The sequence below is a fragment of the Salarias fasciatus genome, chromosome 16 (assembly GCF_902148845.1).
Source record: "Salarias fasciatus chromosome 16, fSalaFa1.1, whole genome shotgun sequence".
NCBI classification, from domain to species: domain Eukaryota; kingdom Metazoa; phylum Chordata; class Actinopteri; order Blenniiformes; family Blenniidae; genus Salarias; species Salarias fasciatus.
This window is the reverse complement of record NC_043760.1, coordinates 28,056,012-28,068,362: the sequence shown is the minus strand read 5'-3', so window position 1 is coordinate 28,068,362 and position 12,351 is coordinate 28,056,012. Positions and strand designations below refer to the sequence as shown.

The window sequence follows — 12,351 nt, the reverse complement described above, 5'->3', positions numbered from 1 at the left end:
ATTAACTATATTAAAGGTGTTTAGAGTAAAATAATTCAAACAAAAACATTTAAAGTTTTGTTATCTGTAAAAAACAAACAAAAAAAAAAAAAACAAAAAAAAAAAACAACAACAAAAAACTTGCAAATTGTGTTAAAGCATTGAGTTTAGAAAGAAATAAATTTCTACTAAACTGTATGTTTTAACAAAATAAATATCTAACAGAACCCAGGAGGTCACTGTTGGGAATATTTAAATTACACTGAAATCAAGCAACATATTCTCGAACTACATTTTATGTAAAGACAACAGGAGAATAAAAATACCAATATTGCATGAACAACTCACAAACAATTTATAGAAGAACTGTTAAATTTTAAAATGCAGCTTGATTCTAAAAAAAAAAAAAAAGAAGTATTTTGCAAAAAAAATAAGTTAAAACTTCAGTTTTGTCATTGTCACACTGGTTTATTGGTTGCAACATCGACATATTTTAAATTAGGTTCAACATTTTTACATTATTTTCAAAAGCAAAATATTTATTATTTTTTCAGTTCAATGCCAATTGTCTCCCTGTTACTTGCTACACATGACCTTATCTGGGAGATTTATCTGGTTTGAAATAATGGCTTTAAATGTTATCATCACACTTCTATAGAATTTGCTACATTTGACAAACCCCGACAATACAAATGTAGAACATACTTTTCATTGTTTCGACAAAACAAATGGGAAATAGGTCATGCAGAATATTTTCCCAGCACGTGTTGTTGTCTTCAACACAGTAATCTTTGTACGCCATAGTCAGAATCCAGTTTGAAAGCTACGCACCGCCCACCGGAGCGATCCAGTCTGACTAATCAGGCACACAGTCCGGCTGTAGTTGCCCAGAGTTCAGTCTTACAGGCAAGCTCAGAGAAATACCAGCAGTAACGTCAATATATTAATGTTTCTTTTTAAACAATGTTTTAGTGGCATTTTATGGTAATAAATGTGCTACGAGTTATCTCTTGCTCAAAAAGAAGAAGAAGAAGAAAAAAATACTCATTTTCTTCCACCAGTCTTTTATTATTATTTTTTTAAATGCATCTCTGGCGTGTCGTTTTATTCAACTAACACAATTTCCTTGACTAAAGTATTCTTGAAGTTCTGCGGAATCAGAAATCTTTCACCAGAGTTTGGTTTTTCAGAGTAATCAGGCTGGTCTCGCGGCTGGGCTGCCTGACAGACTCTACTCAGGGTAAAATCGGAGCCCACGCTGCTCACCTACTTCCCGTTTCACCTCGTCACTTTTAGAAGTTCAGACTCAGATTGGAGCGAAGTCACTTCGGACTGGCACAGATGAGCGTCCCTTCGTCAAACTCGCTTTGCGGGAAGAATTCACCGAAGAAACCAAATGCTCTCCGACACTTAGTCCCGCGTCGCTTCTTCTGCTGTAAAGACCTTTAAAGAACAGCTCCGGGACTCATCCTCATCATCCTCACCATGCCCGACGTGTCCAAGATGAAGAAGCCGGACGTGAAGGTGGTCCTGCTCGGGGACATGAACGTGGGGAAGACGTCTCTGCTCCACAGGTACATGGACAGGAAGTTCAAAGAGACCATCAGCACCATCGGAGGAGCGTTTTTCCTCAAACAGTGGGGACCGTACAACATCTCAATATGGGACACAGCCGGTAATTCCTCCTTTTATTTCCCCCCTTTAAGCCTCCTTCTCTCTGTTGTGTTTGCTGTGTTTACCTGATCAAGACGCGTGATCTGACCACCTGAGGCCGGGGCAGAGGCACGTGACCGCTCCAACACACTCACCTTAAACACACTCTTCTGCAGACACACCAGTCTGGTAAACAAGAGCAGTGTGATGGACAAAACACTCACACACCTTTGTTTCTGAATGATCTCCTCGTTCTTAATGCTGCTGATAAAGGCCACATGGTGTAAAGAAGAGATGACTGACCCAAACAGAGCTGTCAAAAACATTTTAGTACTAAAATAGTGTCATACTAAGCTTTAATTTTAAATTTTAAAGTTGTTTTATTGTTGTGACATAGAGTATACATGATGAAAATGCTGATTTGTTTAACAAAACCAAACAATTGCTACAAAAAAATGGGTACAGTCTCAACATGAAACCAATTTTACTGGAACCTCCTCGTTCAAACTGCAGAGTAATGATAAAGAACTTCTCCTGTAGCTGCTGCATTGTTCATGTTTTTGTGCATTCACTGATATCTCAGCTACTCATGGTGAATTTGCCAAAAGAATTAATGCATTCTTTTAAATTTTTACATTTTGCTGGGTGGCGTGGAGGGCCGATCGGCGCTTATTGTGGACCGGTTGTGGCCTACGGACCTTATGTTTGACACCCTTGGTCTAAATTTTCATGATACATCCTCATGATGACCTATGATGAGGGCATTCCACCTTAAAATTTAACAAATATATTTGATTATCTTTGAAACATTTTGCGGTGTCTGCACTGGGTTTGCTTTAAAACCATGATGCAACAGTGTGCTGATCATGTGCGATTGTAAAACCAGAATCATTGTGACAAGATTTTATCAGTTTTTTCCAAGAACCTATTGAAATGTACCACATTTTGAACTCTAAGTTGTTCAATAATGTGTTCAATAATAGTTCGATTGACTTTAAGTTGATTGTTATTCCTGAGGAAACATCTGAAGCTGTGAGAACAGAGAGACAGCTGTACGTCATGACGGGAAAACTGATTCAATCTCCTACTTCTCATATGAATATCTTCGAAACAGGCTGTTTTTCCTGGAGCTTCTACCTTACAGCATTAAGAATGTGATCGGCTAAATAAATCGGTCAGTCAGTTTTCATTTAAAAAAAAAAAAAAAGATCTCTTCCTCTTCTATGTTGCTCAATTTGGGAGTAATGTGACCGAGTTTTACACACACACACACACACACACACACACACACACACACACACACACGCTCAGTCTTGTATTTCTATCCTTGTGGGGACCGTCCATTGACTCCCATTCATGTCTAGCCCCTAACCCTGACCCTTACCCTAACCCTAACCCACACCACAACAAAGCCTAACCCTAAAGAAATGTTTTTGCACTTTTACTTTTTTCAGTAACAACAACATGGTCAAGAAAACACTGTTTCTCCTACTTAGGACCGGAAAAAGGTCCCCACAAGGCACGTCGTTCCACGTTTTGCTATCCTTGTGGGGACATCTGGCCCCGACAAGGATAGAAATACAAGAACACACACACACACACACACACACACACACACACACACACACACACACACACACACACACACACACAGGGTTTTTCAGATATGGGTATTAAAACAAAGTGAAAAAAATCTCTATTGTCTTACAGTACAGCTACAGTCTGTTCTAGATTCAAGCTTGTTAGATGTGGAGGTGTGTGTGTGTGTTTCAGTGTGTAGAGTCTGTGAGCTTCCAATCCTAAGGTTGGTGGTTTGATTCTCCAAATCAACCCCGAGTTGCTCCTCAGTTGGTCACGTTGGGACTGAGTGTCAGAAGGTGATGGATCGTGTAAAGGTCTGTTTATGTTTTACCCTTCTAAATGAACCAAAACTCTCTTCGGGAGTTGTTTGACCTTTGACCTCAGAAGGGTTGTGGGAACCGGGATCTATTCCCTTGTTACTTGAAAAAAAAAAAACTTGTCTCACCCCAAAATATCTCTTGATAAAACGCTAGTCTCTTGGGATGATATGAAATTAGGAACTTAAAGCTGCAACACACAGAAATGTCTTATTATACACCAACTTATAGTAAAACGAATAACATGAACACAACAAAATGAGGACAGTCATCTTGATGTGGATCTATAATCTTATCACTGAGCAACATGGGCATAACTGGAACAAAGTGTTGTTGCAACACAGTGGACCGATATTGTTACAGCTGCACACATTAGAGTTTCTGCCCAACTTCTGATACACTATTTATTTATTTTGTTGTTTTTTCATAAAATGGTGAAGAACAGTCAGATCTTCAGTCTGATACTTTTTTTTTTTTTTTGTAAGTGGAACATGTGATCTTTTATGGTCTTTGGTACACTGTCTTCAAAGTAAATTCATTTGTTTCGCATGTAGAGGTGAGAATCTGCAAACTTCCACCTTCCTGTGAGTTTGCATGTTCTGTCCATGTTTTCTCGGGTAACACTTTTCTCCAACATCCTAAAAACGTGCATTTGACATTATCTGGCCGCTCTCAGATGGCTGTATCTGCAGACGGGAGTGTGTCTGTTGTGTGACGGAGCGGTGGCCTGGGTTGTACTCTGCCTCCACCCACCGTCAGCTGGGACCGGCTCCAAGCCGATCCTGTGACCCTGAATTGGACAAAGTCGTGTCGAAGATAATTGGATGAATAAACTCATTCGTTTGGTTCCTGGCAGACACAAACAATCATTAATCCAGCTGTCGCTTATGAATTAGATCACGACTTCTTTACTCTCCGGTGTTGTGCAAACATGAGTAGATATTCTCACACATTCATCAAAAAAAAAAAAAAAAAGGCCTGAGCACGGCGGTGTCAGCAGCGTTCCTCTTCCCGTCTGTGCTCCATGACCTCTGTGACGGATCCCTGCAGAGTTCATTCAGTTGAGTCACTGTGATGGAGGAATGCCAGAGCATAAAACTGCAGATAAGGGTTACAAGCAGCTTTTTTTTTTTTTTTTTTGTAGTCCTTCAGGTTTTGGATCTGCCCGCAGCAAACGGTCAGGCTGCCACATGTTTCCCACTGATAATTCTTCTTTTTTCAGTTACGCTCGGTTTTTTACCGTCCCCTTCATTCGTTCACACTTCCCCTTGTTCCCTCTGATAGTCACATGCTGAGGTTATGACAGGAAGACTCCACGCTGTTACTTCAACCCATCTTTTCCAGTTCTGCACCGACTTGTGTTTTCCGACGCAGTGCCTTCAGGGCGTTTTCTAAAAATAGCCATCCATACAAACAACATTTTAATGTGAGTTATTGACCCTCTGAGACGTGTTTTTACAGAAGTGTAACTTTGAACGTCGCAGCCAAGATGCGAAGACTGCGAAGAATAAGAGCGAACCAATCAAGTTCAATTATTCAAGAAGTATATGGCTTTTCATTGTGGCTTTTAGTTTCAAAATGATAATGACCCTTGTTCCAAATGTCTGAGGGGAGCTCGTTTCACGTCACAGACATCGGCAGCATGTGAGAAGAGGCACAGAGGAGTCTGGGACTTAGCTTTTTTTTTTTTTGTCACTTATGACAGGAAACTGAGTGTTTAGTGGAAATGAACAGATGAAGTAACTAATGAATGATTCTCACCGTGATGCACGGACGCCACAGTTACCAGGTTAAAAAAAAAAAGGAAATTGAAGCTAAAAGGCAACGGTTATGGAGGCTGTAATGCTCGTGGAGGATTTATTTGGCTTTATTATCGGCTTGGAGGGGAAGTTTGAGATGATGTTGGAGTGTGTTTTTGGCGTCTGTCACCAGCTTGACTGGAGTGAACGCCTCTCCATAATGAATAGAAAAAGCTGAACCTTACAGCTCATGTGAAAACAGGATGTATCGTGGGTTATATGAGGCCGTGTTAGTGTTGGTTCTGTCTAATTAACGGAGAGTTTGACCTGCAGTGGCCATGTCCACACACACACACACACACACACACACACACACACACACACACACACACACACACACACACACACACACACAATGTTCCCTTTCAGTCCTTCTGCATATTTCAACAACAAAGCTTGCTTGTGTTTTGAAACTGCTGACTGTCTCGCACAAAAATCTCTCTGCCGTGTCTTCCCGCTGCCAGATGGCCATTTCAGGTGTGTGTGTGTGTGTGTATGTGTGTGTCCTCAGGCCGGGAGCAGTTCCACGGGTTGGGCTCCATGTACTGCCGAGGCGCCGCCGCCGTCATCCTGACGTACGACGTGACCAACTGGCAGAGCCTGGCGGAGCTGGAGGAGCGCTTCCTGTCCCTGACGGACACCGCCCTGCAGGACTGCATCTACGCCCTGGTGGGCAACAAGGCGGACCTGACGGACCAGCAGGCCCAGCTCGCGCAGGACCCGGACGGACAGCCCCAGGACCAGACCGAGAGCCGGGACAGAACGGACACGCTGCTGTCCGCCTGCCCGACGCCGCCCGACTCGCCGGCCTCCCTCTCCGGGGTCCACAAGCAGGTGACTCGCGAGGACGCGGTGGCTCTGTACGGCAGGATACTGCATTACAAAGGCCTGGATGAGAAGAGCAGCCTGCCTGCCGACAAGATGTGCTTCGAGACCAGCGCCAAAACCGGGTTCAACGTGGACGCCATGTTCGAGACGCTGTTCGATCTGGTGCTGCCGTCCATCCTGAGGAAGAGGAACGAGAACCAGAGGTCCCCCACCGTGGACCTGGAGGAGTACAGGGAAGTCGGCAGCAAGCGCTCCAGGTCTGGCTGCTGCTGAGAGAGAGAAGCAGCGGCGCCACAACAAGCAGGACGATCAACGGACAGAACGACAAGTTGGCCGGAGCGCCACGACACTGTGACGGTACTTTGTTTTGGCCTTGAGTGAAACCAGCGCTGACCGCCTCCCACATTCCGCCATGATGCTGTGACGATGGTTCGGAAACTCAAATGCATTTCATGATTTCCAGTTGAATTTTTATTGTTTTGTGTGTGTGTGTGTGTGTGTGTGCATGCATGCATGTGTGTGTGTGAGGAATGGAAATCAAGTCTTCAAATCCTTCCTCTGTTATGACTGAAACTGCACTTCTATCCCAAAGATGTCTTTGAGCAAATCACACAGACTAAAGTCAATCACTGCTCTGGATAAATGTTTTACTTTAGGAATTCCACAGATTTAACTGCACTAATTAATAAATGGGCCGCACGTTGCACCGTTTCTTTTTGTATTGCAGTTGAGTCCTAAGGTTTTCGTTAATCTCGCCACTCACTTCAGTTCCTCGTAGTTTGTGTTGATTACTGATCTTTTTCTTTTGCACTTTGGATGTTTTCGGTGAGTGTAAACCGTCTGCGCTGAACTTTTTATGCATTCTCTCATAATAAAGATTTTTTATTTTGCAGTTTGTCTGCTCTGTGAGACCACAAACTTAAGATGACACAAAAAGTAAAAGAAACACGGTTTAATCTTCACAATCATGTGGTGAAAACGGATGAAATTCTGACTTGATTGAAGCTGTGACTCAGTATTGACACGGTCTGATCGATCCTGTCGACGAAGCAGAATATCTGACCTACTTCCTGAACTGTGTAAACTTTAATCAGGATTGACTGCAGTCAGACTCTGATCCTGAGTGTTTACGTTCTGTCCTGTTGGCAGCTCTGATGCACTCAATGATTAATGGAGTTTTGAAGGCAAAAGAGTTCAAGAAAACTTTACAACTTCGTTTTAAAAATTTAAAAAAAAATCTGTAATGAAGACAAAATGAGAAGTTAGGAGCATAACAAATGTTACGCATGCACCAGTTGGAGAAAGTTATTGCTCAGATGTTAGAATCTAACTTGAAAATACTGTGTGTGTGTGTGTGTGTGTGTGTGTGTGTGTGTGTGTGTGTGTGTGTGTGTGTGTGTGTGTGTGTGTGTCTATATATCTTTAAACAAAATGTACTACTAGAGAGGTGATCCATGTGCAGTGTGAGTTCAGAGATAATTGTGCTCATTCAACGATCAGCTGCTGAAATAGCTCCGATCAAACCGTTGATCAGCTTTGATGAAAGGGTGAGTAAATATAATCTGGAATCTATTCCCACCAATCTCAGAAAATAGCACCTGGAGGCTGGCAGAAGACAAAAAGAACATTTAAAAAAAAAAAAGGCAAATAGAAGTCAAGTTCATTCAGATTGTGTAGACATAATCAGTGCATAGTGTGAACACATAGTATAATAGATTCTGCATTTGTTGATAAATTCCTAAAACAAGTTAGTGGTTTGATGGAGTTTTATATAACAAAATAGGCTTTGGGGAGCAACAGAGTTAAAGCATGATAATACTGTCAATAGCATCAACCTACACCGTTGTTTCAGACTTGTACTGACATCTTCTGCAACTTTAATAAGGTGAGAAGAAGAAAAGTTAGTGGCTTTCTGCTGGCTGGAGACCCGAAACAATTCAAAAAAACAAACAAAGGTGATTAAACTGAAGCCGTGCGTACATATGTGCATCTTTGGTTCAGCTGTAGTGTACGTTCTCTGATAGTTGACAATGTGTAGCTGAGGTAATAAGTTAAAAGTAAGCACCAAACCACATTTAATATACAATTATTGCTTCCCCCATAATGCTGCTGTTTTCAGTATAGGGATTTCTTTTTGTTTTTATCTACAATGTCGCTGGAGGCATCACGCAGTCACCGCATGTCCGAGCTCTGCGGCTCGCAGAGCAAGTTTCCCATTGACCCTGATCCGAGCGATTCGGACCCCTCTCCGTCAGGACGGCAGAGGGACGACACCGCGCCGCCGTCAAGTGGAGAAACCCCCGTCGGTCCGTGAGTCTCCTCACAAGTTCTTCATGCAGACCTGGCAGCGGCTGATGCGCGACAGGAGCTGGCCCGCCTTGAGCGTCTCTGCGGCCGGCTCGGTGTGGAACGACTGGTCGACCGAGGTCAGCCAGAAGCTGTGCTTGTTGGCGAAGTAGTGGCACGTCCCTTTGGCCCCGTTACACTCGATGAACGGCGTCGTGCGGAAGTCCTCCAGGCAGGAGCCGGGCGACGACAAGGACTGGCCGCCGCCTTCGTTTCCTGCGGCTGTATGCTGGGAAGACAAAGGCGAGAAGGTGGGAGGTCAATGCCGAGTCACTCCAGCACCAGTTTGGCCCAGGTTCAACAGTAACAAAGGTAACAGTCAAGAACTTTAGTCTTCAATCTGTATTTTCACGATAGAAATCTATTCAAATGGATTGATTGCAATTTGCAACATAGTTAATACCACCAAGACGCTATAAAATCAGGCTTTCGGTGCAGCTCTTAGCCTCCCGTTTGATAAATTCTCCAAAGTTTCTAATCAAACTGGGCTTCACCATGAGGAAGGAGTAGCCGATCCAGAGGCTGCGCCAGCCGGCGGGACACTGTGGGATCGTGATGTCCTGGCTGTGAATCGCTATGGCGACGGACGGAGCTTCGCACACCGAGCAGCGGCTGATGTACGGTTTGATCTCTGCCTCCTCCACGGGCATCATGGGAAGCGGCGCGGTGGTGGAGAGCCAGTAGGACTTATCATTTCTGCTGGCATAGTAACAAAGGTCTCCGGGATTGCAGTAGAGGAAGGGCATGGTGCTGAACCGTGGGAGGCAGGAGCCGGCCAATCCTGGAAACAACAAGCCACCGAATAATTAGATTGAGGCCATGATTCCTTTCAGCACGCCATTGTCAACCAGTGAACTCCAGACACACAGAAATGTTTGTGAAGCGAATGCAAGACCTTTAAAGTGTAGCTATGAGACACATTTTGTTGTCAGATCTTTTGTGAATAATTTCTGACGAAAACGCCCAACACTTTTTTTGTACGGTGAATAACGTCTTTATGCTCTTACAATGTCTGCAAATATGTCCTTTTTATTACAAAGTCGAGATCCTCAGGATTATGCAGTACAATTTTTAACTGGTGTCGAAGGCAAGACTCAGATTTAAAAGTCGGGAAGAGGGTGGTTTTAGTTTATTTCACATCTAAATAGATTTTATTTCCTTTCCCTTTTCCAAAGACCCGATTAAAAGACAAAATCAGATTACTTGCCGAGAAGGGAATGTTTAAAAACAGGCCTGGACTGCAATTCTTAATCGAATCAGGATGGGAAAAAAACAAGGACTGCAAAACACTACATAAAGCATCCAGGCAGGGCCGCAGAACATCCTTCATGTGAGCGAATATTCAATCAATTATTTGTTAACAGAAGCATGTGAAAATCTCCAGTAATTTCAGTGAGATCGGTTCACTTCAGTCCAGGGTTAAACTGTTGATGCATTTCTAGTGCCCTTATTTCCCCATTGCTTGGTTTCCCCAATTAATAGAGTCAAAATTTTACCATCACAGATTCTGCTTGATTATTTTCCCCCCAGTATTTTTAGTCATTTTAAAGCGACACTAAGGAACTTTCAGTTTTCGTTGATTTTGGCGGCGCCAGTGGACAAAAGCGGTAGTGTTTTGCCTGAAGGAATACTACAGTTCCCCTGAGGACTAGCGCGTGGCGTCGTAAAATGCTGCTCCCGGTGGCTGTCGGACTGAACTCGCCTACATTTGTTTCCAGTGGCTGTGTGAATGACGGATAGCGACGAGGTAATGAATCTAATGGTGGCTAAACAATGTTATATCATGATGTGACGCATGCCGTAAAGCAGTCCGCACATTTGGAGTGTTTCAGTGTGCAGGGTTCCTACCACCCTCCTCACAGCTGCTCAGTCCAAGTGAAAGCAATACTGACGCCCTCAGGCCGTGACAGAGGGGTCATTCAACTAGTTGTAAGTCGATGTATCATCACTAAAGATATTAAAATGTTTTATTAAGGTTGAAAAGTTATCAAGTGTCGCTTTAAGATGCCGTTCTGAAACCAGGAAGTTGGTTCAGTCTTGTTTTTGAGAACCAGGAAGTGAGTTATTCTGGCGGTTATTCTTTCTTTCAAATCAAGAATGTCGGTTATTCTGCATGCGAGAACAAAGAAGCTGCTTGTTTGTTTTACACAACCCGATAAGTTTATTATTCTGCTTTTCCACATCCTAAACAGCCACTCTGTATCCCTCTAATGTTTATTGGTGAATTCATTTCTCTCATACAGTGCTTTTTTGATTGAGACATGACTCTGGACTCTTACCAAGGTCCTGGTTGTGGGCCTTCTCCTGGCCCTCCAGGTACAGCAGACTGTAGCCGTCCCACAGTTTGGACATGCCCACCGGACACATGGGGGTCTGCTCCGCCTGGCTGTGTTTCACCAGCAGGTAGCCCACGCTCACACTGCGCCCGGGCATACCGGGCAAACCCGAGACGCCCGGGCTGCCGCGGCGACCTGTTGAGGGATAAAGAGTCGGTCCAGCTGTCTGGTGGATTCATTATCCTCCACATCGCTGACAAACTGAACTACCCATGAGTGACTGACCTAAAAAAATATTTCCACTTCATAAGTTTCATTAAGAAAGAAACAATTAAAAGCACTTTGTAACTGTTACCCCCTTAAATCTCCTCCTACACTAAATCTTTTAATCCAGGCTTACTTTCCTAATCCCAAACAGTGAAACAGCGTAAGACTCACCTTCCATGCCTTGCAGCCCACTGTGGCCCATTTGACCGAGTTCTCCGCGGAATCCAGGCGTTCCCGGCGTGCCACTGATCCCAGGCATGCCTTTCTGCCCAATCGGTCCCATGAACCCTGACACACACCGGGAAACAGGCTTCTTATTGACCCGGACAGCTTTATGTCATTTTTAAAGTACACTCACTGACAAGAACTAACCTGCATCTCCAGGAGGGCCGTGTGGTCCTGGTTCCCCACTGGCCCCACGTGGTCCCAAGATGCCCTGCGGTCCAGGAAGACCCCTCTCTCCTGGGATTTTGATGGGTAGTGGAATAGGGCCTGGCGTACCTGGCTGCCCACGGAATCCTGGAGCATGCATCAAACATTTGAATAAAACACTCCTCAAAGTGCTTGTTGACCAATTTTATCATCTGGTTCCAGTTTTCATATTTTCAAACAGGAAAACATTTTAAACCGAGAGCTGATTTCTCCGAGATGATTGGTTTTCCTCATGTTTTGAAATAAGATCATTCAACGCTGTTTCTCTCCAGAAAGTTGAAGTTGTGGTGTTCCTCAGGGAACAACCTTAGCACCTCTGCATTTTTGATAAACCTGCTAAAATGAGATAATGTATATAATATATAAACACAAAGCTAATTTTCACTTTTGTTTTTTTTGCAGATGATATTTTATTTTATATTTCTCTCCATTTTCAAACTTTTTTCCAACTGCATGCAAATGAATATGAAAATATATAGAGAGTACAAATCAATTTAAATGGGTCATCACTACTCTTTATATGATCTTAAATTTATATTCCAGCTTATCCATTTTAAAAATTTCCAGAAGCCCAACTGTTAAAGGATGGTACTGAAACAGTGCTTCACTGCAGTGGCTACTAACTATACAATAATATTAAAGGTGCTTTAAGGAGTTTTTCAACTTTAAAAATACTTATTTTCCACCATAAATTTGTTCCAAATATTCAATTGTGTGTACAATGTGCCCTGATATATTCATTGTGAGTACCGCTATCAGCGTTAAATTGTCACTTAATTGTCACTGTAAAATATCTATTAAGTTTGTGTTAATGCTCTCATAAACCAGATGCACTGCAGACGGACAACAACTCTTTGCTACCAAAACTGTGAC

At 43.2% G+C, this 12,351-nt stretch overlaps 2 protein-coding genes across 5 annotated transcripts in view; one reads left to right on the top strand and one right to left on the bottom strand.

Annotated features, from left to right (window-relative positions):
- Positions 1-1,250: 1,250 nt before the first annotated feature.
- rab20 (RAB20, member RAS oncogene family) lies at positions 1,251-7,049 on the top strand. Its single transcript, XM_030112587.1, has 2 exons — positions 1,251-1,654; positions 5,841-7,049. The coding sequence occupies exons 1-2, from the start codon at positions 1,465-1,467 to the stop codon at positions 6,428-6,430; spliced, it is 780 nt and encodes a 259-aa protein (XP_029968447.1). The 5' UTR covers positions 1,251-1,464; the 3' UTR covers positions 6,431-7,049.
- A 720-nt stretch (positions 7,050-7,769) lies between these two features.
- col4a2 (collagen, type IV, alpha 2) overlaps positions 7,770-12,351 on the bottom strand; it is a 58,923-nt gene continuing 54,341 nt past the window's right edge. For all 4 annotated transcript variants that reach the window (XM_030112578.1, XM_030112581.1, XM_030112580.1 and 1 more), the window contains 5 exons: positions 11,419-11,565; positions 11,218-11,334; positions 10,783-10,974; positions 8,998-9,284; positions 7,770-8,732 (listed from right to left, as the gene is read on the bottom strand). In XM_030112578.1, the coding sequence (XP_029968438.1) occupies positions 8,478-8,732; positions 8,998-9,284; positions 10,783-10,974; positions 11,218-11,334; positions 11,419-11,565 (998 nt within the window). In that variant the 3' untranslated portion in view covers positions 7,770-8,477. The remainder of the gene's footprint in view (positions 8,733-8,997; positions 9,285-10,782; positions 10,975-11,217; positions 11,335-11,418; positions 11,566-12,351) is intronic.